The 23,216-nt window shown below is 40.7% G+C and overlaps 3 protein-coding genes and 1 long non-coding RNA gene across 7 annotated transcripts in view; 2 read left to right on the forward strand and 2 right to left on the reverse strand.

Annotated features, from left to right (window-relative positions):
* The window catches only part of si:dkey-237h12.3 (teneurin-3), a 115,139-nt gene extending 105,912 nt beyond the window's left edge, over positions 1 to 9,227 (forward strand). Inside the window, exons 22-27 of the mRNA XM_029512425.1 lie at positions 1,000 to 1,175; positions 1,608 to 1,843; positions 2,655 to 2,951; positions 4,771 to 6,382; positions 6,976 to 7,106; positions 7,718 to 9,227. Coding sequence (XP_029368285.1) covers positions 1,000 to 1,175; positions 1,608 to 1,843; positions 2,655 to 2,951; positions 4,771 to 6,382; positions 6,976 to 7,106; positions 7,718 to 8,470 — 3,205 coding nt within the window. The 3' untranslated portion in view covers positions 8,471 to 9,227. The remainder of the gene's footprint in view (positions 1 to 999; positions 1,176 to 1,607; positions 1,844 to 2,654; positions 2,952 to 4,770; positions 6,383 to 6,975; positions 7,107 to 7,717) is intronic.
* Positions 561 to 12,815, reverse strand: LOC115049861 (uncharacterized). Of its 2 annotated transcripts, none has more exons than XR_003841149.1 (3): positions 12,757 to 12,815; positions 12,114 to 12,183; positions 561 to 679 (listed from the first exon to the last, which is right to left on the reverse strand). It is a non-coding gene; the product is annotated as an uncharacterized LOC115049861 (long non-coding RNA). The 2 variants fall into 2 exon arrangements; XR_003841150.1 differs by lacking the exon at positions 561 to 679 and adding an exon at positions 7,509 to 8,315 and having other exon boundaries at positions 12,757 to 12,814.
* A 2,253-nt stretch (positions 12,816 to 15,068) lies between these two features.
* tdo2a (tryptophan 2,3-dioxygenase a) lies at positions 15,069 to 19,378 on the forward strand. The gene is made up of 12 exons (XM_029512431.1): positions 15,069 to 15,103; positions 15,245 to 15,350; positions 15,442 to 15,532; positions 15,974 to 16,044; positions 16,530 to 16,657; positions 16,791 to 16,977; positions 17,171 to 17,278; positions 17,412 to 17,523; positions 17,763 to 17,820; positions 18,317 to 18,396; positions 18,724 to 18,814; positions 19,160 to 19,378. Exons 1-12 carry the CDS (start codon positions 15,069 to 15,071, stop codon positions 19,311 to 19,313), a joined length of 1,221 nt encoding a protein of 406 aa, XP_029368291.1. The 3' UTR covers positions 19,314 to 19,378.
* Positions 19,167 to 23,216, reverse strand: part of ctso (cathepsin O) — a 62,556-nt gene continuing 58,506 nt past the window's right edge. Inside the window, exons 8-11 of one of the 3 annotated variants that reach the window (XR_003841148.1) lie at positions 22,344 to 22,507; positions 20,892 to 20,984; positions 20,050 to 20,131; positions 19,167 to 19,430 (exon numbers count right to left, since the gene is read on the reverse strand). Coding sequence is in view for 2 of the 3 variants with exons in the window: in XM_029512429.1 (XP_029368289.1) it covers positions 20,842 to 20,984; positions 22,344 to 22,507 (307 nt within the window). In the remaining variant the exon portion in view is untranslated. Of the gene's footprint in view, positions 19,431 to 20,049; positions 20,132 to 20,693; positions 20,985 to 22,343; positions 22,508 to 23,216 lie in introns of those variants that run through there. The other 2 variants (XM_029512430.1, XM_029512429.1) reach the window with 2 other exon arrangements.

The raw sequence follows: 23,216 nt of genomic DNA on the forward strand, positions 1-23,216 counted from the left end.
GTGTAGGAATAAGCACCCACAGACGAGGAGACAGTATCAACAGCCTCACTGTGGAAGAATTTATTAAACATTTGTTTGAGCTTGTTACCGACTGCAGAGCTGAGTTTGACACTAATATTTATCTTGCTTTTTAATTCTAAACTGAAACATCAAACCATGAGGTATAAAGACAACAAATGTTTTCCTCGTGTGCACCCGCATGCACAGATCCTGTGTGTGTGTGTGTGTGTGTGTGTGTGTGTGTGTGTGTGTGCACGCTGCCCGAGCTCACAGCTCAGCACAAGTTCAATCTATAATTAGTAACTGCAAATTGTTTTAGGTTCTGTGCATTTAATTGAAACCTAATTATAACATTTGCCTCAGTTCTATAAAATAGCATAGACGTAGCTGTGTTATCTTCCATAATGCACAGAGCAGCAGCAGAGATGTCAGTTGTAAAGGCCTGTTGTCTCGACTTTGTATGATACATTTTAGATTTGTATTTTTTTTTAGTTAAGTAGAACAAACAGACCAACTCATGATTTTATTTATTTATTTATTTTATATATATGACAACCCACCTTGCGTCTGTGTTGTAGTTAGTCTTTATTTTGGTACAATGGCCTCTCAGTGATTAAATGATTTTCTCCTTTGTGTAACTCACTGTCACTTCGCATTATATCATGGATGATATCCTCACCTAAAAAAAGAAGCAAAGCATTCAGTTGAGATTGTAATGACGCATCAATCATCCAAATAATTGAATTCATTACAAGTCTGCGGTTTTTATTTAAAACTGATAGCTGCGGAGATGTGTCACTCTCCCATTTCAAATATTTGGATTGTGTATCAGGTTGATACTGACACCTGCTCTCTCCTGATATGAAGAAAGAAAATGTGACATCTTAATTACAATAAAGTTAATGGATCTTACAAAACAGATAAAAAAAAAGCTGATAATTGAATGCACTGTGGCGCTAAGATCCCTCATACATATCCACGTTTTGCCGTTTCACACAGCTACGACAGTGAAGGACGGCTGATGAATGTGACGTTCCCCACCGGCATGGTGAACAATTTGTACACGGACATATACAGCGCTTTGACGGTGGACATCGAGAGCTCCGTTACTGACGAGGAAATCAGCATCACCACCAATACCTCCACCATCCGTGCCTTCTACACGCTGGCTCAGGGTGAGGCCGCGGCACACATCTCCCCCGACTCTGGCAGCTATTTTGTGAACGGTTATTTGTCATTGTTTCTGGGGTTAGTGGGGCAATGTTGAGTAAGCTTAAGTCGTGTATCATTAGAGCTCAGAGGCTCTGACAGATGACAGTGTAAGTGATTACTCCCTCAGTGTGTGGTTTTGGTGTCAGGGAGAGACATCAACGTTGTGTCTGAATGCTTTCTACTCTCTGCCAGAGCCAGATGGTCCACTGATTTCAGCCCATCGTGTCCATTCTTTTCATATGAAAATTGTCTAATTTAAAATACCGGAGACTTAAAGCGCGAGTACATGCAACGGATACTTACTTCAGGAAACTATCCATAACATTGACTTTAGTGCATAGTAACTCTTTCCTCCTGTTGGAAGTAGCACTTTATGTTCACTTTTTTGTTTACAGACCAATGTAGAAGTAGCTATCAGGTTGGCTTCGACAACTCACTGAGGATTACCTATGCCAACGGGATGGACACCCACTACCAGACAGAGCCCCACATCCTGGCAGGTGCTGCCAACCCAACTGTAGCCAGACGCAACATGAGCTTGCCAGGGGAGAGTGGGCAGAACTTGGTGGAGTGGCGCTTCCGCAAAGAACAAGCCAGAGGGAAAGTTATCGTGTTTGGACGCAAGCTCAGGGTATGTTTGATTTTTTTTTTTTTTTTTTTTTTCCCTTCTTCTTCTTCTTCTTCTTTCTCTTTTTTCCTTTTTGCCTTGAAGCAAATGCAAATGATCAACACATACATATAAAAGTCACTATTTCTGGTTCTGGGTCCTTGCTCAGCTCAGTGGGAGCATTGCAATGGCAATATTAAGTCTCGGGAATCAATAAACCCGTGCAGGTTACTTGTGCTGATAATCCGACAAATTGATCAAATAATGACATGATGTGGTGTGGCTGTGTCACTGTCCTTGTTATAACCTTGCAAAAAATTAAATAAAATAATGAAATTCTTGTGTTACATTTAAATGTATGGGTCCCATTAACATCCAGTTCTGTATGTTAGAGGGTTATCAATATTCTAGTAAAGTACATAAGTCCACCTCTTCTTATTTCTCCTTCTGTGAATCTGACTCTCTGATTTATGATTTACAAGACTTCATGAACTAAACTTGGGCGGTTACTTTGCTTCACAGTAATTTTCATCTCCACTAAATTTAGGAGGCTGTGATTTAAGAGTACCTGAACAATCGCCAGAGTGTCTCTCAGTTTAATGAGCCTCGTGAAAGGGGTGTTAATCTCTGTGACAACTCTAGTGAAAATCTTTCTGAATACTTTTAAGAACCTGCCACACAAAGAATAGTGATATCAAAACCAAGAATATGTTCTTCATACTTCATACTGTTGTGTAATATATGTACATGGGTTTTCTTTGACCGTTCATAGCAACATAATATAATCGGTAGTCTTTTTTTTTTTTTTTTTTCTTAAATCTAATCCTTCCTACAGGTGAATGGGCGGAACATTCTTTCTGTGGACTACGATCGCACCCTGCGGACGGAGAAGATTTATGATGACCACAGGAAGTTCCTCTTAAAGATTATGTACGACACAGCAGGCCACCCGGTGCTCTGGGTGCCCAGCAGTAAGCTCCTGCCGGTTAATGTGAGCCGCACAAGCAGCGGGCAAATCAGCGCCCTGCAGAGAGGTCCCACCACGGAGCGGCTGGAGTATGATAGCCAGGGCCGCCTGGTTTCCAGGGTTTTTGCTGATGGGAAGATATGGAGCTACACCTACCTGGAGCAGGTGAGAACACAAAAATAACCAGAGGAGACAAAAATATAAGATATACATTACTGCACGGCAGTCATTATCAGTACAGGGTGAATCCAGAGCGTGACCTCTAGCAGAGGTCACCATTTATTTTGCAATAATCTGCAGTTCCACGCACACAGTTCTGCTCACTACAAAGGTGCCCAGCAAACATAATATTCATTCCACACTAACAGCAGATTTATGAACATCATTTACAAGCTTTACATGTAAACAATGCTGCTCTGCGTCCACCGACACATCACACTCTGCTCAGAAAATAACAAGAGGCCTCTCTCGCTGCAGACGTGGCTGGTGCATTTAACGGCATAATGTCCGTGTTAGGAAGTCTTATTGTGTGAAAGCTGGCTCACTGAAATAGCGGAGGCACTTAACACAAGTGAGTCATTGTTGTTAATGTTATTAATTAATTGCGCTTCTCCTGATAGGACGAGTCAAAAGTCTCTTTTGAAAGAAGCCTAATCCAGGACGACCAGAAACCACAGAAATGGTCTCCAGGGATATTTTAAACAGTGAGGCTGTTGGCTGTCTCCACCTTTGTGACATAATTCCCCTTTTGCAAAACAGGCCAGGGACTGAAAGCAAACATTATCAAACAAAGAGTTGACACCCCACACATAACTGCCACAAAAATTTCCAAATTACAATCAAGGCAGCTGAGCATTATGTCTTCAAGCATTAGAGCTAATTATGAAAACAAATAAACAGCTGGAAAAATAGCGAGATCTGCTGTAAATGAGACAGCAACCGTTCATTTACTCACCAGTTTATTGCGGATGAAGTTCGCTTACCTTCATCTCTGTGCACAGTTTAGTTTTTGTCACCATTATCTCGTCCAGATTTAACAACTTTCCTTAATTTCTTCCTTCCTTTCAAAATGGATTGTAAAAATTACAGACATGAACTCCATCTCATAAATGCTGGGTTGTTGTTTTTTTTTTTTTTTTCAACACATAGTTGATATCCTTGCAGGATTTTAGCAGTTGCCTAATGACTGTAATTATAACCGATCTGCTGCCCATTGTGTTGTTTCTGTATTTAGCGAGTTGTTAAATATGTGCTCCTTTCTCACTGCTAAAGCCTGAGAAAGTGTCTTCGTTGCTGGAAGCAGTCGAGTGATTGTCTTTGTCGCATTCACATCTGTCTCTGGCTTTAGCGTTCACTTTATAAATTACAGTATTCTGTTTCTGTGCTAAGAAACAATAATCCTAAACTACAATGAATCTCGATTTCAAAAGTAAATAGCGGAGCATGTATACAAAGGGGGGGGAAAAAAAAAACTTTTCTCAGACACTTCTGGCTGCATCTTATTCATTGCGTGACCTCGAGGAACCGTGTCAACACTAGGACAAGGAACACAGAGCTCAGGGAACCTCGGTGTAGTAACGGATGATTGGATGTGACATTTTAACTGAAAACATGGGGAACCGCTTGAAGACAGTACACACTCCAAACTGCGTATGCTGTAAATAAATTAAACCAGTCACAGTGTAAATAGAGAGGAAAGGAAACATTGCTCGTCAGCACATATATGTTAGGCGTCTCTCCACACGGGGATGTGAAGTGAATATTTAATCTCATATTTACCATCAATATATTTTCAATGTATTTATTATCACATCAAAACAAATGCCGTACAATCATGGCAGCAGTGAGAGTTAACACCACCTACTGCATTCTGCATTTTGTCTCTCTCACTTTTCTTCTAATTCAGTTCTCACTCAGCTTGGATGATGTTAGAAATGCATTAAACCTGAGAAAGCACTTCCCGTTTTGCTCTTTTCCCCTTCAGTCTATGGTTCTCCTGCTGCACAGTCAGCGCCAGTACATCTTTGATTTCGACTCTCTGGAAAGGCTCTCTGCTGTCACCATGCCAAGCGTGGCGCGTTACACCATGCAGACCATCCGTTCGGTGGGTTACTACAGGAACCTGTATCACCCCCCAGAGAGCAACGCCTCAGTGGCGGTGGACTACAGCGAAGACGGCCTCCTGCTGAGGGTGGCTCACTTCGGTACGGGGCGCAGGGTGGTGTACAGGTACCGAAGGCAGAACAAACTGTCCGAGATCCTGTATGACAGCACAAGAGTCAGCTTCACCTACGACGAGATGGCAGGCGTGCTGAAGACTGTCAACCTGCAGAATGAAGGCTTCATCTGCTCCATCCGCTATCGCCAAGTGGGTCCTCTGGTCGACCGGCAAATTTTCCGCTTCAGCGAGGACGGCATGGTCAATGCACGCTTCGATTACACCTATGACAGCAGCCTGCGCGTCACCAGCGTGCAAGGTGTCATCAACGAAACTCCTCTACCCATAGATCTGTACCAGTTTGATGACATCTCTGGGAAGGTTGAGCAGTTTGGAAAGTTTGGCGTGATCTACTATGATATAAATCAGATCATCTCGACGGCAGTCATGACCTACACGAAGCACTTTGACGCTCATGGACGTATCAAGGAGATCCAGTATGAGATCTTTCGCTCGCTCATGTACTGGATCACTTTCCAGTATGACGATGTGGGCCGAGTCACCAGGCGAGAGATCAAGATTGGCCCCTTTGCCAACACCACGAAGTACAGCTACGAGTACGACGTGGATGGCCAGCTCCAGACCGTGTACTTGAATGACAAAGTGATGTGGCGCTACACGTACGACCTGAACGGAAACCTGCACCTGCTGAACGCAGGAAACAGCGCCAGACTTCTCCCTCTGCGTTACGACTTGAGAGACCGCATCACCCGCCTCGGAGACATCCAGTACAGAATGGATGAAGACGGCTTCCTACGTCAGAGGGGAGCAGAAATCTTTGAGTACAACTCCAAAGGACTCTTAGTGCGGGTCTACAGCAAGAGCGGCGGCTGGACAATTCAGTACCGCTACGATGGACTCGGACGCAGAGTTTCCACCAAAAGCAGCCTGGGCCAACACCTGCAGTACTTTTATGCTGACCTGAGCTACCCGGCCAGGATTACACACGTGTACAACCACTCCAGTTCAGAGATCACCTCACTCTACTATGACCTCCAAGGCCATCTGTTTGCTATGGAGATCAGCAGCGGGGAGGAGTTCTACATCGCCTGCGATAACACCGGCACACCTTTGGCGGTCTTCACCAGCAACGGGCTCCTGGTGAAACAGCTCCAGTACACAGCATACGGCGAGGTCTACTTTGACTCGAACCCAGACTTCCAGCTTGTGCTCGGGTTTCATGGAGGACTGTATGACCCTCTGACTAAACTGCTGCACTTTGGGGAGCAGGATTACGACATAATGTCAGGAAGGTGGACCATTCCAGATGTCTCTACTTGGAAAAAAGTTAGCAAAGAGCCTGTCCCTTTTAATTTGTACATGTTTAGAAATAACAACCCGATCAGCAAAGTCCATGAAGTGAGAGAGTATGTTGCAGGTAAGTGAGTGTAGTTGAATGTTTATTTTCATTATTGAATTTTTCTGCTGCTGAATTTTTCCATTCATTGTTTTTTATATATAAGCTGGCAGAAACTAGTAAAAAAAAAAAAAAAATACCCATCATTCAGCAGTTATCATTGGTGTATCTGTCCATTCATCACAACATTGAGCTTCAAATAGTACATGGCAATGAAAAGGAGCAGATGTTCACAGTTTTAATGTTGAAAGCATTTAATTTTTGTCATTTGTGTTCAGAAAATGAATATGTATGAATGTAATAGCAAATAATAGTGACCCTTTCATTGTCAATCGGCGCTTAGTTAAGCACTGACCTTATGGTTGTTTTTAGCAGAAAGGAATAAATTTTTTCTTGTACATCTATGAAAAGAATTCGCTGAGATTGGAACTAAATGCTGTTGGAAGAATTTGAACTTTTAAAAAGCGTTTTGTGACCTCTACTTGTTTCTGCATATAGCACGAACTTTGTAACAACATAACTCAAAAAATAGTTTTGCCAATGTGAAAGTATGAGGTCGGGACCAAAGGTTTACACTTGAAACTTTCTAAATTTAATATCTTTTTCTCGCACAGATGTGAACAGCTGGCTTGTAACCTTTGGCTTTCATCTTCACAACACCATTCCTGGGTTTCCAGTCCCAAAATTTGATTTAAGCATGCCCTCCTATGAGCTGAGGAAGAGTCAGCTGTGGGATGATCTGCCGGTGGGTAAAATGAAACGTCTCATATGCACACTGTAGACAAAATAAACAGGGTAGCAAAACCAAACCAAACTATTTTGCACTTCAAGCCAACATGCTGAGCGCTTTTAATAGTGTAGGGGTTCAGACAGACCAAAAAAATTTTTTTTCTGTTTTATATCAGTATTTTAAAGCTGCCATCTCTTAATTGGATTGCTATGCATTTCATAAAATAGCAGTCTTAATTGGGCCATACTTGCATAATAATATGTATAATAAGGAAAGTGTACTTGCTCTGTCGTGTTGTTTTAGTTACAACTGCAAACGTTTTAACACTTTCTAGCTTTGAATAAAATAATACATAATATTTTGGTGTTGCCACTTTTCAAACAATCTTTTGAAGCTATTTATGCTGGGCTTCTTTATTCTAATGCCCTAACATATAAAATGTTGCTGTAAAATTGTCATGGGGGATTTATCTACTTTTGGCTTGAGAACACAGCTTGAAAAACACCATTATCTTAAGATGGGGATGAAAAACTCTCTGAAGCAGAGCAATAGCTGATTCTAAATGGCCTGGAGAGTTGGGTTCTGCCATGTTCAGGCGTTAACGTTTCACTGCACTTTTCCTACAGTCTATCTCTGGGGTCCAGCAGGAAGTAACCCGGCAAGCCCACTCGCTCTTGTCATTCGAGCGTCTGCCAGAGGTCCAGCTCAGTCGAGGTCACAGAGGTGAAAAGTCTTGGCTGTGGTTCTCAGCAGCAATGTCACCCATCGGAAGAGCTGTTATGTTCGCCATCTACAAGGGCAGCATCCACACTCACACACTCAACGTGGCCAGCGAGGACTGCATCAAGGTTGCGACAATCCTCAACAACGCCTTCTATCTGGAAGACCTGCACTTCACGATAGAAGGCCGGGACACGCACTACTTCGTCAAGCCAGGCCTTCCGGATGCCGACCTTAACGCGTTGCACCTCACGAGCGGACACAAGACTTTGGAGAACGGCGTCAACGTGACTGTTTCCCAGTCCACCACAGTCATGGATAGCCGGACTCGCCGTTTCGCAGATGTGGAGATTCGTGCTGGCGCCCTAGCACTTCACATCCGCTATGGATCCACGGTGGACGAGGAGAAAGCTCGGGTTGTTGAGCTCGCTCGTCAGCGCGCCCTTGCGGGGGCGTGGGCCAGGGAGCAGCAACGAGTACGTGATGGCGAGGAAGGGATCCGCCCTTGGACAGAGGGGGAGAAAAGGCAGCTCCTGAGCAGTGGGAAGGTTTTGGGGTATGATGGGTACTACGTGCTCTCTATTGAGCAGTACCCAGAGTTGGCAGACAGCGCCAACAACATCCACTTTCTTCGGCAAAGCGAAATTGGGAAAAGGTAACAATACGAGGAGCATTTTCTGCCAAAGAGACTGAGATTTGGCAGAGACAGCCTCGAGGACGCAATGAAAAGCAGCTGTCGTTGAAGGCTGCCAATATGTACCCTGAGTGTCTGTGTGTTTTTATAATAAATAAAGAAAAAAAAATAGGAAAAGAAAAAAAGAATCCAAGCGGTTAATAGCAATGCTGTGCATTGTGACCTAGGGACTACAGAGTAAATGTATAACTACACCAAGCCTTAACATGGCGAATTACAGGTCAGTTCCTCTGTAGCACAAGCCTTTTGGACTCCGGACTCTCAAGCAGAGGAATTGTGGTGTCTTTGGAGAAACAGTGAGCTAGTTTAGGTGTCCCATGTTTGTTTTTGTTTTTATCGAGAAAAGCGTGGCTCTCCGGAAGGTATTCTGGGAGAAAAAGGAAATGTTTACATTATGCATATCTGCACTCTAGACGTGCAGGCCCCACGAGTTCACCTGCCTCAAGGAAGTAGTGTCGTTGAGCAGCTGTTTTTTTTTTTCTTTGCTTTTTGTTAAAACAGAGACTTCTGACATTAGACAGGTTTTTAACCAAACAGCCACTATGTATACCAGATTTAGCACTGTAAACATCAAAATGTCTTATTCTCTTTGAGATGCTTTTAAACTGAAAAAAGAAACAGTTTCCATGTTTAAATACCCAGTATTCATGGTGGAGAAAAAAAAAACAAAAAAAAAAACATAAGGACAGCAACGGTATGAAGAACTCTGTTGGGAGAGAAGGCAGCACAGTTGTGTCTGTGTGGATAGCACAGGGACACTATGTTTTGTAAATTATGCAAGAGTTTTATGGCGTTTTTTTAAGAAACTGAATAAATGTCTGTATTAGTCATATTAACAGTAATTTATGTTGTGTTTATACATAAAGTCCAGCAGTTTTATTTTTTTTAAATCTTAGTTTTTCCTTATTTCATTTGTTTTTCAGACATGTATTTCTTTTTTTTCTTTTTTTTTATTCTAATATGGCTAATGTTGGGCTTCTTCACAATGCTCTGTTTAAGTAATTAACAGAAACCTGTGCATGTAGTGACAAGTATTTACAAGTGGTGATGTATCTATAACATGCAGTCAACTATTATTTCCACTAAATTTAATGTTTATTGGGCATAATGCCTTTTGACCCGGCTTCCTGTCCAATGAATATTTCATCAACACAAATATTTCATGAACCCATCTCACATAAACAAGGTTACAGTGGATCCAAGTATAGATCACATCCATGTTCTCAGTAGGTATAATTTTTTTGAATGTTAAATGCACTCATGGATTAAAATGATATTGGGGTTCTTTTTGGTGTGATGATTTTTTAAGAACTGGGTGATTTTTTTATTTCTTTTTTTTGTGTGTTAAATCAACTGCTGAGTCTGGAAATTAATAATAAGAGCTGGCAGATGCAGTACGAAGCATTGCATTAGTCGGACACAAATTTTGATATAATGCTTGCTTGAGAAAGCCTTGCCAGATATTTATGTATCCACAGCCTCAATATTCCATAAAAACATCAAAATCACAAATTACATTAAGGATTTAAAAAAAAAAAAAAAGAAAAATCTCCCACTACAAATCCAAAGACAAATGCAGCACTACTCTGAAGTCAGCTGCTTGAAACGTGTAAATGTGACTGAAGAAAGTTTCAGTGCAGCTCATCTGAAATGTAGACTGTTATATATAGATGTACAATGTGCTCGGTCAGCAGCGCAGCCATAGAGAACGTTAGGTGTACATTAACGTGTGAATATTAAATAGCTCTTCTTTTTTCTAAATGAATACACAGGTTGTGATCATCCTTCCTGTCTTCATGCTAAATGTTATTCATCAAAGCACAGAAGAGGTTTGATGATAGAATGCATAGTTGTGAAAACAGCGTCTGGCCATGAAAGTGATTTCCTTTTTCATGGTAAACTTCAAACAGTATCTCAAACCAAATGGGAGTCGAATATTCTTCCCTCAAAGGTTGTTTCATGCTTCTGTTTTTGACCTTTTCATTGCTCCTCCAGCATCCCATAGACACTTTATGTTGTTTCAGAGGTTTAAAAAAATAAATAAATACTTGATGACATAAAGAGCTTAACAAAACTACATCTCTTTGAATATTGCTCAGCTCCAAAGCTGAAATGCACGCCGTCCAAGTTCTCATCACACTCCCTTAGGGAAAACCAGCCCTCTTCCATTTTCATGTTCCTTCACACCGAAATTACAGTGAACTTATACAAACCCTCCATTTGTTTTGATATATCCATACAAAGAGTTTTAAACCCCCGCTGAAAAATCTTCCATAACAAATTCAGCTCCACCAAGTACGACACATTGAAATTTTTCACTCTCTTAAAAGTCCTTTGATGCTCCCTAGTGGTACAAAGTGCATAGTTCATACAGTCATTCAGCTGACTCTTCATCTATACATCTTACAGCAGTACACTTCTTATAACCACAGCCACCATTAAACTTCCACAGAGGACAGAAAAACATTGTTCCTTTGAGCTCCAGCTCCAGATAATTCAAATTCTATTCATCAGTGACCCGACTGTTCAGCAAAAACACACTTTTAGATATTTCAGGTTCATTTAGCCAGACATCAAATGGAATACAGTATGAACATGAGTCCTATTGCAGTATCACACTGTGACCACAGAAGGCACTGCCTGAGCAACAGCACACCCTATCAGGACGCAGCGCAGCGCAGCCAGACCTGCTTCAAAGGCTCATATTAAAGAGATGGCACGACTTTGCAAGAACATCAAAGACCTAAAAGCATCACGCGGTAACCACATCAGAGGGCTGCGAAAACCTAGTTTGTTTCATAATTCAGTAAATCAACAGTTAATGGACGTAACACAGAGGTAACCGTGCGGAGTCACACCGCCAAATGTGGGCTAAGTTTGCAAGCTTTGCGTCCCACAGTGGACTCACAATCTTACTTAACGGCTAATACATTCATTCTGTTTGATCCCCGAGTTTGTCGTAGTACAACTCAGGCTTATTTAGATGCGTGGTTTGGACCGGTGTGCAGCACGGTGGCCTTAGGTCCAACAGTTTGTTACCGCAGCGAATCATCTCTGACGATAAATTTTACATCCGTCCGGGCTGAGGTTTGATGGATGAACAGGTTTTCACTGCCGTTTGAATGTTTTACGAGAAAAAAAAAAAAAAAAAGCTCCCAACTCAAAATCAATCAGGTTCATATGATGTAAAGCATAGAGAGGGGAAATCTGCAGTAATTTAAAGTGAATTTGAATTTTTAGTGGCGATGCTGCAATTATTAATGTGATATTAGCAATGCATGATCAAGTGCATCAACTGGGCAGATTAGATAATTATGAACATAAAATAGTCAACAGCCTGAGCGCTCTAATGAGCTCCTAGTAAATAAAATAACTGTGTGTAACTGATTGCTTCTCCAAGGGCATCACACAGCCGAAGTCTTGAACGTGCACACCGTTTCACCGATTGTACATTCAAAAACTGTGATGCGTATTATTTATGTAAAAACTGTATTTTTCCGTGTTGCTCCCTCAATCAGTCTGTCAGTTTTCACCAGTTTTTCTGCCAACTGGTCTTATTAGATTTTCACAAGCGCACACACAAGATGTTCATTATAACTTTTTCTCACCCTTTGCTGACAACCTGTGAACCATCTCTTCAAAAACTCCAACAGTACCTGGAGATAAATGGAAATAAATCTGAGGGAAGAGAACAGAAAGAAAAGAAAATCGGATCCGTTCGTTTTAACTGTATGTTTTAAAGACTTTTTGGAACATGTACAAAATGGATTTAATAAGGGAAGAGGTGAATTCGGGAAGATTGTAAAAAAGATCAAATTGATTTAAAAATCCCAGCAATGCATTCAGTGGCAAGAAGAAGGAAGCAGCGTCCCTTTTATTGCATTATGCTTCTGAATGAATTTGCATTTAATGAATAAAAAGAATAAAAACTATGAAAAGGCTGGGTTTCATTGTGCTACAATTAATCAAGCAGTCACACTTATGACATAGCTGTGTTAAAAAATTCTGCCATTTATACAATAGCAAAATGCCTTAAATGAAAAAAAATGTGGGTAATGGTGTTCACGGAGACACGGTGACAAAAACAATCACTCAAATTGTTGAAACTTTCTCCAAGGACAATATGTGAAAGCGGAAAATCTGATTATTTTTCAGACAGACCATTTCTTACTTATTTTACTGTCATTTCAGTGGGAGTTTAAAAAAAAAAAAAAAAAAAAAAAAAAATTTCTTGACATAAGATGAACTTACTCTGTCTCTGTGTGTTGGCCTTGCGATGGACTGGCGACCTGTTCAGGGTGACCCCGCCCTCGGCCGGTGTGAGCTGGGATTGGTTCCAGCAGCCCCCAAGACCTGGAAACAGATAAACAGCAGAATCTGAATGAATGATTCTTCCATAAGCAGCAGACGTGCAGTAATTTAAGTATTTTCACTTTATGTAGCTTGAACCGAGAATTTTAAAATTCATACATGACGCATGAGCAGTCTGGATCTGTTCACATAATAGTCCAATAATATAGTTTAATAGTTAAACTAAAATATGATGACTAAAGATTAAACATTGACAAATTAGTTTCTTCAAGTCGCATTCAACTTTTCATTGAATTTCCTTTTTTTATAGAATTTTTGTTCAACACAATCATTCCAAGGCAGTCTTATTTACTTATTAACGCTATACATTAGTTTATTAAATATATTTATATACACATACACACATATGTAGATAGATAATTCAAATGTGTGTTCACTGTAAATGTGGTGTGAAACCAGACATATAAGTCTTTATATCAGACGTCTGTTGATTATATCTGATGATAATATCCGTTTTTTAAATCTGAACATTAGCGATCTAATGATCCTGCAAACTGGATTAGTTTATATTACACTATATCATCTCTGGATCAAAAATAATGATTCCAAACTGTGAATTACTACAGAAAGCAATAATTTACATTATAATGATCTTTTCTAGCTGAGAGACGGAGCAACGGGCTGATTTTTCTGATAATACAAATACACTCGGTTCACTTCTCTCTCCAAACAATCGCACTGATTTTGGGATTCGGTTGCTGTCAAAGCTCCCACAATAGCTGGAGAGTCACAAGGAGTCTCAAACCTGATGTGGAAATGAAGACAGAGGATGACACATGACAAACACACCTCCATCAGGAAGCTCCGACTGCCAAGTTCAAGGGCAGAGGGCTGACTGAAGGAAAGTGTTGAAAATTCATGGCAATAACGCAAAAAACAGGGCGCCTCCCTGTTTTCTTTTAATGAGTGTTTCACTCAGACCTTGGACATAGCGTGTCACGTGCATTGTGAGCTGGACAGGCCTTTTAAAGCTTCGAGGTCTTACACCGACAGCTCTCCAGCGCTCTCATCTAAAGTACCCTTCTCCTCACTCTTCACCATCATCCCATTCATCCTGGTTAAATGGGAACGAGAGCAAAGAAATTTCTGCTCTTTTTGCTCCGTCTGCCGCCTTATATTGCTCGGCTTGTTCCATATTCCAATTCAGAAATAGCTGCTTGTTATCATCTCTCTGATCTTCTGAGGACAGTTGCACAGGCTGTTGAGACTCTGCTTGAGTGTGGGTGAAAAACAAGGGAGCTAATGATCTTGAAGAGATTGAGAGGATTTTGGCTTACTCTGGCGAAACTGGGTTAACTGTTGTTCCAAAAAAGAAGTCGCCTTTTGTGAGCCAACAGTCCGGGCGGTTGGGTTGGGACATTATTCTCTACCCAGCCGGTAAATTCTGAGTGAAAACAAATAAACATGAACCACGTACGACAGCTGGTAATACAGACCTTACAAAAAGGACAATTCTGCGGCCCGAGCAGTATGTACAGTGTATCCTTTCACTGGAAATAACAAAAACATAAGCAAATAAAATACACATTACCTGCAGTCCACACACTCACAATAACCTTGTGCAACTAAATTATTAACTAAATTCCAAATATTTACGGATGAGTCCAATGACCTACAGCATGGCATCAATGATTCCCAGAGAGCACCATGATGGAAATGTGGAAGTCAGACAAACTTCAGCTTTCATTTATGATGACTTGTTTAAGCTTTATTGCTGGACAAATATTGTCCAAATTTAAGATCCTTGGTTGATGATTACTGTTGTCTTCGACATAACCCAATCTATTTCAAGTAGGCTTTGTGAGCACATTATAATACAATTACCATTTTTGGTTGGTTGGGTTGTTTATTGTTCAAAAACCATCAGAACAAGATTTTCCATTTATTGTGATTTTTAGTTATTATATAAGCTATAATTATTTTGTATTTGTTGTTTTGTTGGTTGTTATTTGACAAAAGTTCTGCAACTGTTCTTTTAAGAGGTCAGACAAAGTCCACAAAATGGACTAAGGTAAAGGGATTAGGGTTAAGTGATTAAGGTAAACATGGGGCGGGCCGGATGGTGAACGACATCCTCATAAGGGATTGGATGAAGTGAGCCTTTAAAAATCTGGATCGCATTGAATACAGTTTTAGTAAATATAATCTGAGGAAGAAGAGCGCGTCTCTGCTGCAGCTGATTGGGACAAGTCATGAGCGGATGTCCGTACTTTGAGAAGAGGCATTTGTACGTAAAATTTTGCTACTTCTCTAAAAGGAATTTGGCTGCTTCATTTGCACTGTTCATTTCAGTTTCTCTAATTGCACTGGCCGCAGCACTGCCACCGCTTTGGTTAGCTTTGGTGAAAACACTCTCATCGCACTGCAGGTTATTCAAAAACAAGCCTCCGAATCCAGAAGCCGACGAGGATGACTCTCAGTCAGGGGTTAACAAGGCCAGTAAAGGAGGAATCATCTACGGGGACTACCTGCAGGTAGAAAGCACCACCTATCATCCATCAGTCTGTGTGCATTCTGGCTCTTTACTTGAAAGATAAGGAACTCTTTGTTTCTTCCCCCCCTCAGCTCAATAAAATCGTCACAGCTCAAGTGCTGCAGAGTGAAGTAAAGGGAAATAAGATCCACGATGAGCACCTCTTCATTGTCACCCATCAAGGTAAAACTAGATTACATATTTTAAAGAACATTTTGGTTTTTCTAATGGTCTTCTAAAAAAAAAAAAAAAAAAAGAAAACAGGTTAAATATTGTTTTTAGTCCATCTTTTTTTGATTTTGTGGCCAATGTCACAACAGATCTAAAAAAAAAAAACAAACAAAAAAAAAAAACCCAGCAATTTCTTACAAAGAGGAAAGATTGAGGAATTCAATCAAATTATTTAAGTAGAAAATTTGGAAAGGGAAAAGCGAGAAGAGCATTTCTCTCTTGCTAAAACACTATGATCCTGAGAAAAGGGAAACTTAAATTTGGGCATTTCCTCACTGCAATTCAGTCTAACATGGCTCTTGAAAGTCGAGGCTGTGTACCCACTTATTTCTGTATTTTTTGACATTACACTAAACGGCTTATGACGCATAAACTTGGTGTGTTTCGTTGCAGCCTATGAACTCTGGTTCAAGCAGATTTTGTTTGAACTCGATTCAGTGCGTGAAATCTTCATCAGTGGACATGTAAGTGACATTTTACTTTTTCTACAAAATTAGTCTGTATGAATGGAATGAAAACAAATCTAGTTTTGTTTTAAGAAGCGATAAAACATTTTGTCCAAATTTAAATGTTTCCGATGTTGACAGTGAGTGCTGAACATTACCTGAATGTTACTAAGGAGAAAAAAAAAATAAATCACAAGGCAGAATAACTTAATGATCATCACACTATGCTTCTCCAGCTCTCTCTGTACCTCTGCTGAGAGAAGCCTTTATTCAATAGGAATTATTCAGTCATTCTGGCTTTAGAGCTCAGTCAGTGGAAGGAAAAAAAAAAAAAAAAAAGAAAAGCTTTATGCATCACCCTGAGTGATGGTATAAATTGAAATTAGTCAGAAACCTTATTTCAATTATTTGATTTTTGTTTTTTTTTTTTTCACTCCGTCTCAGAAAATGTAGTTTCATTTCAATTCACAATTATTTTCTGACACTTTTGACTTTTCCTTCAGGTCAGAGACGAACGCAACATGCTCAAAGTCAACACTCGGATCCACAGGGTTGTAATGATATTCAGACTGCTGGTCGACCAGTTTGCAGTTTTGGAGACAATGACAGCCTTGGACTTTTTTGACTTCAGGTGAGCTTATAACTAACTTCTGGGCATCTCTTCTGCCGCTTTAAAAAATGTATGAGATGCACTGCCTGTGTGCATGTCTGCATGAATGCTCACTTCTGTGTGTGTGTGTGTTTGTGTTTGTGTTTGTGTGCAGGGATTACCTGTCTCCAGCCTCGGGCTTCCAAAGTCTTCAGTTTCGGCTGGTGGAGAACAAAATCGGGGTCCCGGACAACCTGAGGGTTCCCTACAACAGGCGCCATTACAGGGACAATTTCAAGGGCAATGACAGTGAGATGCTGCTCGCTACTGAACAGGAGCCCACACTCTTGAAGCTTGTCGAGGTGTGTCTAACAGCCACCTAACACCTGAACACGGTCATCCAGTTTTTAGGTTGAGGTCATTTGAGCAGGGCTGAATTTATATTACTGTATTTGTGTTTTTCCACCTTTGTGTTCGCCGTATCGCGCTGTGGATAAGCTCATCTGCTACTGGAAAGCGTAGAATAGCGATAAAATCTTGGGCTGCTCTTCGCAGGAGTGGCTGGAGAGAACTCCTGGTTTGGAAGTGGATGGATTCAATTTCTGGGAAAGGCTGGAAATCAATATATTTGATGGGATGAATCAGGAGAAGGAAAAGATCGAGGTAAGAAATTACTCCAACTTGCAGAAAAGAATAAATAAACTTTCTTTGCGTTCCCCGGAGTGCACAGATGATTGACATGAGACTGTATTTTTATTGATGGGTTGTTTTTTTTTTTTTTTGTTGTTTTGAAAAGAAAATGGCAGACTCTGAGGAGAAGGAGGAACTGATGGCTGAGCTGGTCAAACAGAAAGAGGTTTTCACCAGTCTGTTTGATGAAAAGCGTCATGATCACCTCCTTAGCAAAGGTGAGTGCTCCCTACAAGCTGCAAATCTGAAAAATCAGTCCAATTTATTCAGTTATTCCTTTTTTCCTTTTTTCCCCAGAGGCTGTTTGTGTTTGTGCTTTAGGTTAGAAAGCAGTGTGCTGCTACTATCTGTTACTTTGTGAAGTTGAACGATTAATTTCTCGCTCTGGAAGCTACTGGAAAACTAAATAAAGACAATTATTCTTAATTTTGTCCTATATTTTCAATTTTTCTAAAAGGTGAGAGGCGACTCTCTTACAAGGCTCTTCAAGGCGCCCTGATGATCTACTTCTACAGGTCTGTGGTTTTTACAGCATATCCTCACCCTTCAGAGTCCAGTAAAATTCTGCTGACACCGTGCATTTGTTATGCCTCCGTCAGATTCATTATGTTATAATAAAGGTGGAAAAAGTTATTTCTCTGGGACAGTTCAGGTTTTAACATTTTGCTGAAGAGCACTTTCGTGCTAATTCCTACGTCAGGTCGGATGATGTGTAGCAGCCGTAAAGCAGCAGCCCTCTCTTCAGCTGTTTCCTCGCTCATTAGAGCACAGAAGCTGTGGTGACCAGCTTTTTAAAGCCTGTGTGGTAAAGATCGAACTCATTACGGCCCTGCGAAAGTCAACAGTCATGTGTCACCAAAAAAGTGATAATTAATGTGAAACTTCTCGGTTTAAGATGTTAACAGCATTGATGGTATTGAATAGGTGACATTCACCCGTTTCGCAGCTGCTATCAACACCATCCAAACTCTCCTCCGTCGTCAGCTCCTAAATCTGCTGCCTACCTTTCAGGGAGGAGCCGAGGTTCCAGGTCCCCTTCCAGCTGCTCACATACCTCATGGACATCGACACTCTGATGACAAAATGGAGATGTATGTATCAGTTCAACTACTGTCTGTGCGTTCCCACCAGTTGGGTTAGGGGGAAAAATAAACACATTTCTGCACAAACAGGTGCTTTATATTTATTAAATACTTTGCCCAAAAGCAGAGTTGACTAAGTTTACAGAACTAAAGTTACTTCACAACCTCAGAGGCAGAAACATCGCCTGCTGATCAATCCAACATCCTAGTCCCATGAAATAAATATTTTACTGATCTGTTTCTCACTCATGTCCAAACAATTTGCAGCTACGATGAAACATGCAGACTCAAAACATCATTCGTATCACGTCGATTGTTTTCTGTCTTTTGTTTTAGACAATCATGTATGCATGGTGCATCGCATGATTGGCAGCAAAGCCGGCACAGGGGGCTCATCTGGATACCACTACTTGAGATCTACTGTCAGGTATTGTGGGCTGTTTACTTTAACTTCCTGATTAAACAACTTACACTGCAAGTGTTTTAAGCACTTCAGAGCTAATTTAGGTGAGCCAAGGATACTGATGCTGGTTCTTAACTAAATTACCTGTCATATATTAACTTCATCAAGACATGCACGAACTGTATTTAAAGTCCATTTTGAGGGAGCTACGACAACTTCTTTATTGAGTATTCATTAAATTTTAGCAGCAGCCAAAGTTGGCTTTTGTCCTTCAGAGAAAAATTTGTGCCAGATGCTTAATGACATTTTAAGAGCATGTGAGTTTAATTAAAAAAAAAAAAAAAAAAAAATCCACTTCTTTCCTTTCAGTGACCGATACAAAGTGTTTGTGGATCTGTTCAACCTGGCCACCTTCCTGGTGCCCCGTCACTGGGTGCCCAAGCTGAATCCCAACGTCCACACCTTCCTGTACATGGCCGAGTGCTGCGACAGCTCCTACTGCAGCAGCGAAGACTCAGACTGAGGGTGGGGGAGAGAGCGTCTCACTCATCCTCCCCTCTTTCACCGCAGCAGGATCATCGTTTTGCACAGCCGGGATGTTTTAGTGGCAGGTGTGTAGGTGGATAGGTGGCTGACTAAACTTTCGAAGAAACACATTTTGGTGAGGGGACACATATCATTTCATCCTGGCAGGCTAAGATATGCACATCAGTTTTGTGTACCGGAGGAAGCCCAGACATCGAGAAATGATATTTTTCTCCAGGAAACAAAAACATCCCGTTTGAGCACAATAACACCATAAAACTACAAAAGACACTTTGACGCTGGTTTATTACCAGCTGAAAAATAATCCCTCAATGGGACATAACACAAGAGAGGGCATTTTAAAGCAGCTGACAGTGTAGGAAAAAAACCCTAAATATCCATTAGGGAATAACATTCTGTCCCTGCTGGTTTTCCACAAAGTATGTATGAGGATATTTAAACTGGAAAAAAAACAAAAAAAAAAACAATTCTCACTATGACAAAATTAGGAAAAATATCCTGTTATTGTGTGGGGAAAAAAAAAGCTCATTATTTACTCATCAGGCTACATAACCTATAAAACGGTGTGTGACTCCGAATCAATCAAAACATCCCTACTGAACTTTTACTCTCATCTCCAATCCAGACGGATCACACACTATAGCAGATGGCTCCTTGATCAGATTTGCTAAGTCACTTCCTCAGTAGAATTACGCTAATTCACTGCAACTAACCTGAAAATGAACGGCTCTCTGAGAGCAGCGATGAGGAGTTTTTACAAATGTGACATCTTTCATGACGGCGAGGCGCAAACCTCTGTGGAAACAAATCAATGTCAATGTAAATGTTAAATATGTGTACATAATGTTAATAAGATCGTTGTTATAGAAGTGTTTTGTATAGTATTGTATGTGGTGTTAAATTCATTTTGTTATGTATTTATGCAGAAATGATTGTGATCTCTGTATAGATACATTTGACATATTACCGATGACGTGTCCACATTATGTTTTTAATAAGACACATATTTTGTACTTGGTTTTAGTTTGACAGCGGTGTCTGCATGTGTTAATCACTCAGTCATGATCTACATTTATTAACATATTAAGTGATTTATTGTGTTTTACTGATGCAAAATGGTGATATTTGAACAAAAAAAAATGGTAAAGTGTTTTTGTTGTTTTCCTTTGGTTTATTAATTAAAGCTTGCAGTGATGCCAAAAAGGACAAGTGAAGAATTTGCAAATGTTTCTTTTTTTTTTTTCTCTCACAAATTTCATGTTGAATAAAAACAAATTTACAACACTAAGAGGCAAGTTTTGGAAGCAGGGAACAGTAGCGTAGTGTCTCACAAAAAAAAAAAAAAAAAACAACAACGAAGAAAAGCTTATGCAAAGAGTTGTCAAAGGAAAACTGCAGCCACGTAATCTGCAATACCTGGGAATGTATATATGAAGAAAGAAAAAGAAAAAGATGATGCATTAATGCCTGAGGGGATACTGGGCACAGTGACATTCACCCAGAAACTAAAAGGAGATATGAGCAGGAAATGAAAAGAGACAAGGATCGCACTCACCACAAATGTTGCCACCAATTTTTATATAAACATAACCTTCATTCCCCCATGTGGCTCCCCAGGAGTTCTGCACAATCCAGTACGGAATATCCCCTAAAACAGACAACGTGTGCTTCAGGATTTAATAATTTACAGTGTAAAGGACCACATGTGTGTGTGTGTGTGTGAGTACGTGTGCGCTTGTGTTTGCATTGCAGCTGCAGCCACTTTTAACTGTTACATAATCCCTCTTATACTTCAGCAAAGCACACAAAATGTAAGTGAAATAATTAATAATGAAAAATATAAACTACAGATGATTGTTATGATGGAGAAAAGCTGTTTAGCAGTGTGTTTTAAAACCTTTCGACTTTTTCCGGGATTTGTGGGATGTAAACTTTGAAGCTAGTTAGAACGTTATACTTAGAAGTCACATAACATGATGTGAAGGAGAACAAACTCAGGCCTCCTGTTTACCGGCCCCACAAACTTGCAATCATTGTGTACTAAAGAGGGCCAGCAGGAGACGAGGACAAAGGGGGAAGAACTGAAGTACAAGAAATGTGGGTTTGTTTTTTGCTTTTTAGAATTGTAATTGAGTCATATTCTGATTTTGGATGTCAGAAATATAAATACAATCTTTAGAAATATTTCATGAGTGGGATAAGATATTTCTTCGACGATTTTCCAGTAGTGAAACTAAGACGACTGAATAAGGTGCATTACTACCATTTTAAGTAAATGACCACATTAAGGCATGCAAATTTTCTCAGGAAATGTGAAACTATCTCACACCACGCTCGCAGACGAGGACTCAAGCATCAGTTTAAATTTGTCAAAGACGCCCTCACCTCTCATTTTTAGATCTTGTGGAGTGAAACTAACTTGCTGAAGCAATTTGTGATTAGAGCTGATTATAAGACTGGTATATTTTTACCTACAAATCTGGCCGAGTGCATTTGCTTTAAATTACTTTCACAGACTGTAAGGTTGTAAAACTTTCTTGACCTAGAAAGTTAACAATTGGCAGTGGTTTAAAAAAAAAAAAAAATCAGCTTTTTCATTTATTTATCTTCTAGCACTTATCTGTTTCCAGCTCGTGGGGGTGCTGGAGCCAATCCCAGCTCACACTGTGAGGGCGGGGTCACCCTGGATGAGTCACCAGTCCATCACAGGGCCGACACACAGAGACAGACAGAGACCAACAACCACTCACACTCACACTCAGACCTACGGACCATTTAGAGTCACCAGTTAACCCAAACATGATGTCTTTGGACGGTGGGAGGAAACCGGGGAGAACGTGCAAACTCTGCACAGAAAGGCCCCAGGCCGGGAACCAAACCTGTGACCTTCTTGCTGTGGGGCAAAAGCGCTAACCACTACGCCACTGTGCTGTCAAAATCAATTTTTTTTTTTTTTTCCTCCATTCACTACAATTGTGTGTCATGTCGGTGCAGTGACAGCAGCTACCAGTAGTGTCGTATCCAACAACCAGAACAGCATGGTTGGAGTATTGGCTGGAGCAGTGGTGCTGGATGATTCCTCCCAGATAGTCCTGCCAGCTGACAGCATCCACGACAACAGCCAAAGGACCTCGCTGGACCAGCTCACCCATCATCGCCACCTCTTGACCACTATTTAACAAAATGACAACACTGGATTTTTGGTGGCATGTTCGGCCTTGTGATTGCACGTTGGGTTTGAACTACACTGATGCATTTGGCAGGCAGGAGCTGGAGCTGTTATACACTACACTCATGTTATACATTTCATAGGGGCTGCACCATTTTACCATCTTGTGTCACACCTCCTCTTTTCATCCAACAAATCCGCACATCCGTTTCTGAACATCTGTTACGCATTTCCTGATTCATTCAACGTTTCCTTTTTGCTCAGTCTCTATGGCATGAACAGGCATCCTGTGTCACCACATACTGTCACTCCAACAGATGATTCCCAATGAGGACAGCTGTGAAGCCCTTCTCTGCCAGGCTCATGACATTTGGAGCACAGAGGGGTAGTGTAGTTGTAAGGCGGTGCCAAAACTATATTCAATGAAGTCATTTTGCCTTCCATTTGTCTTGAAGTGTGATCGTGTCTTCATTAAACTTCGTTATCATGATTTTCTTTTGCTATGCAGCTGTCAGGATTGGGCTTATGAGCCGTACTACCAGAAGCTGATGTCTTCACCGTGACCTCTGAGCTTCTATAACATACAAGCATCTAAGTCCTGCAGCTTGATGTACTCAATAACCCAGCACTCTTCCAAAGGTCAAAGGGTAAATTTTCACACTAGCTTTGTGGACGGTGGACATAAAGAGGTCTTTCAGTAGTAGCATGAAA

This window comes from Echeneis naucrates, chromosome 10 (genome assembly GCF_900963305.1).
Source record: "Echeneis naucrates chromosome 10, fEcheNa1.1, whole genome shotgun sequence".
Taxonomy (NCBI): domain Eukaryota; kingdom Metazoa; phylum Chordata; class Actinopteri; order Carangiformes; family Echeneidae; genus Echeneis; species Echeneis naucrates.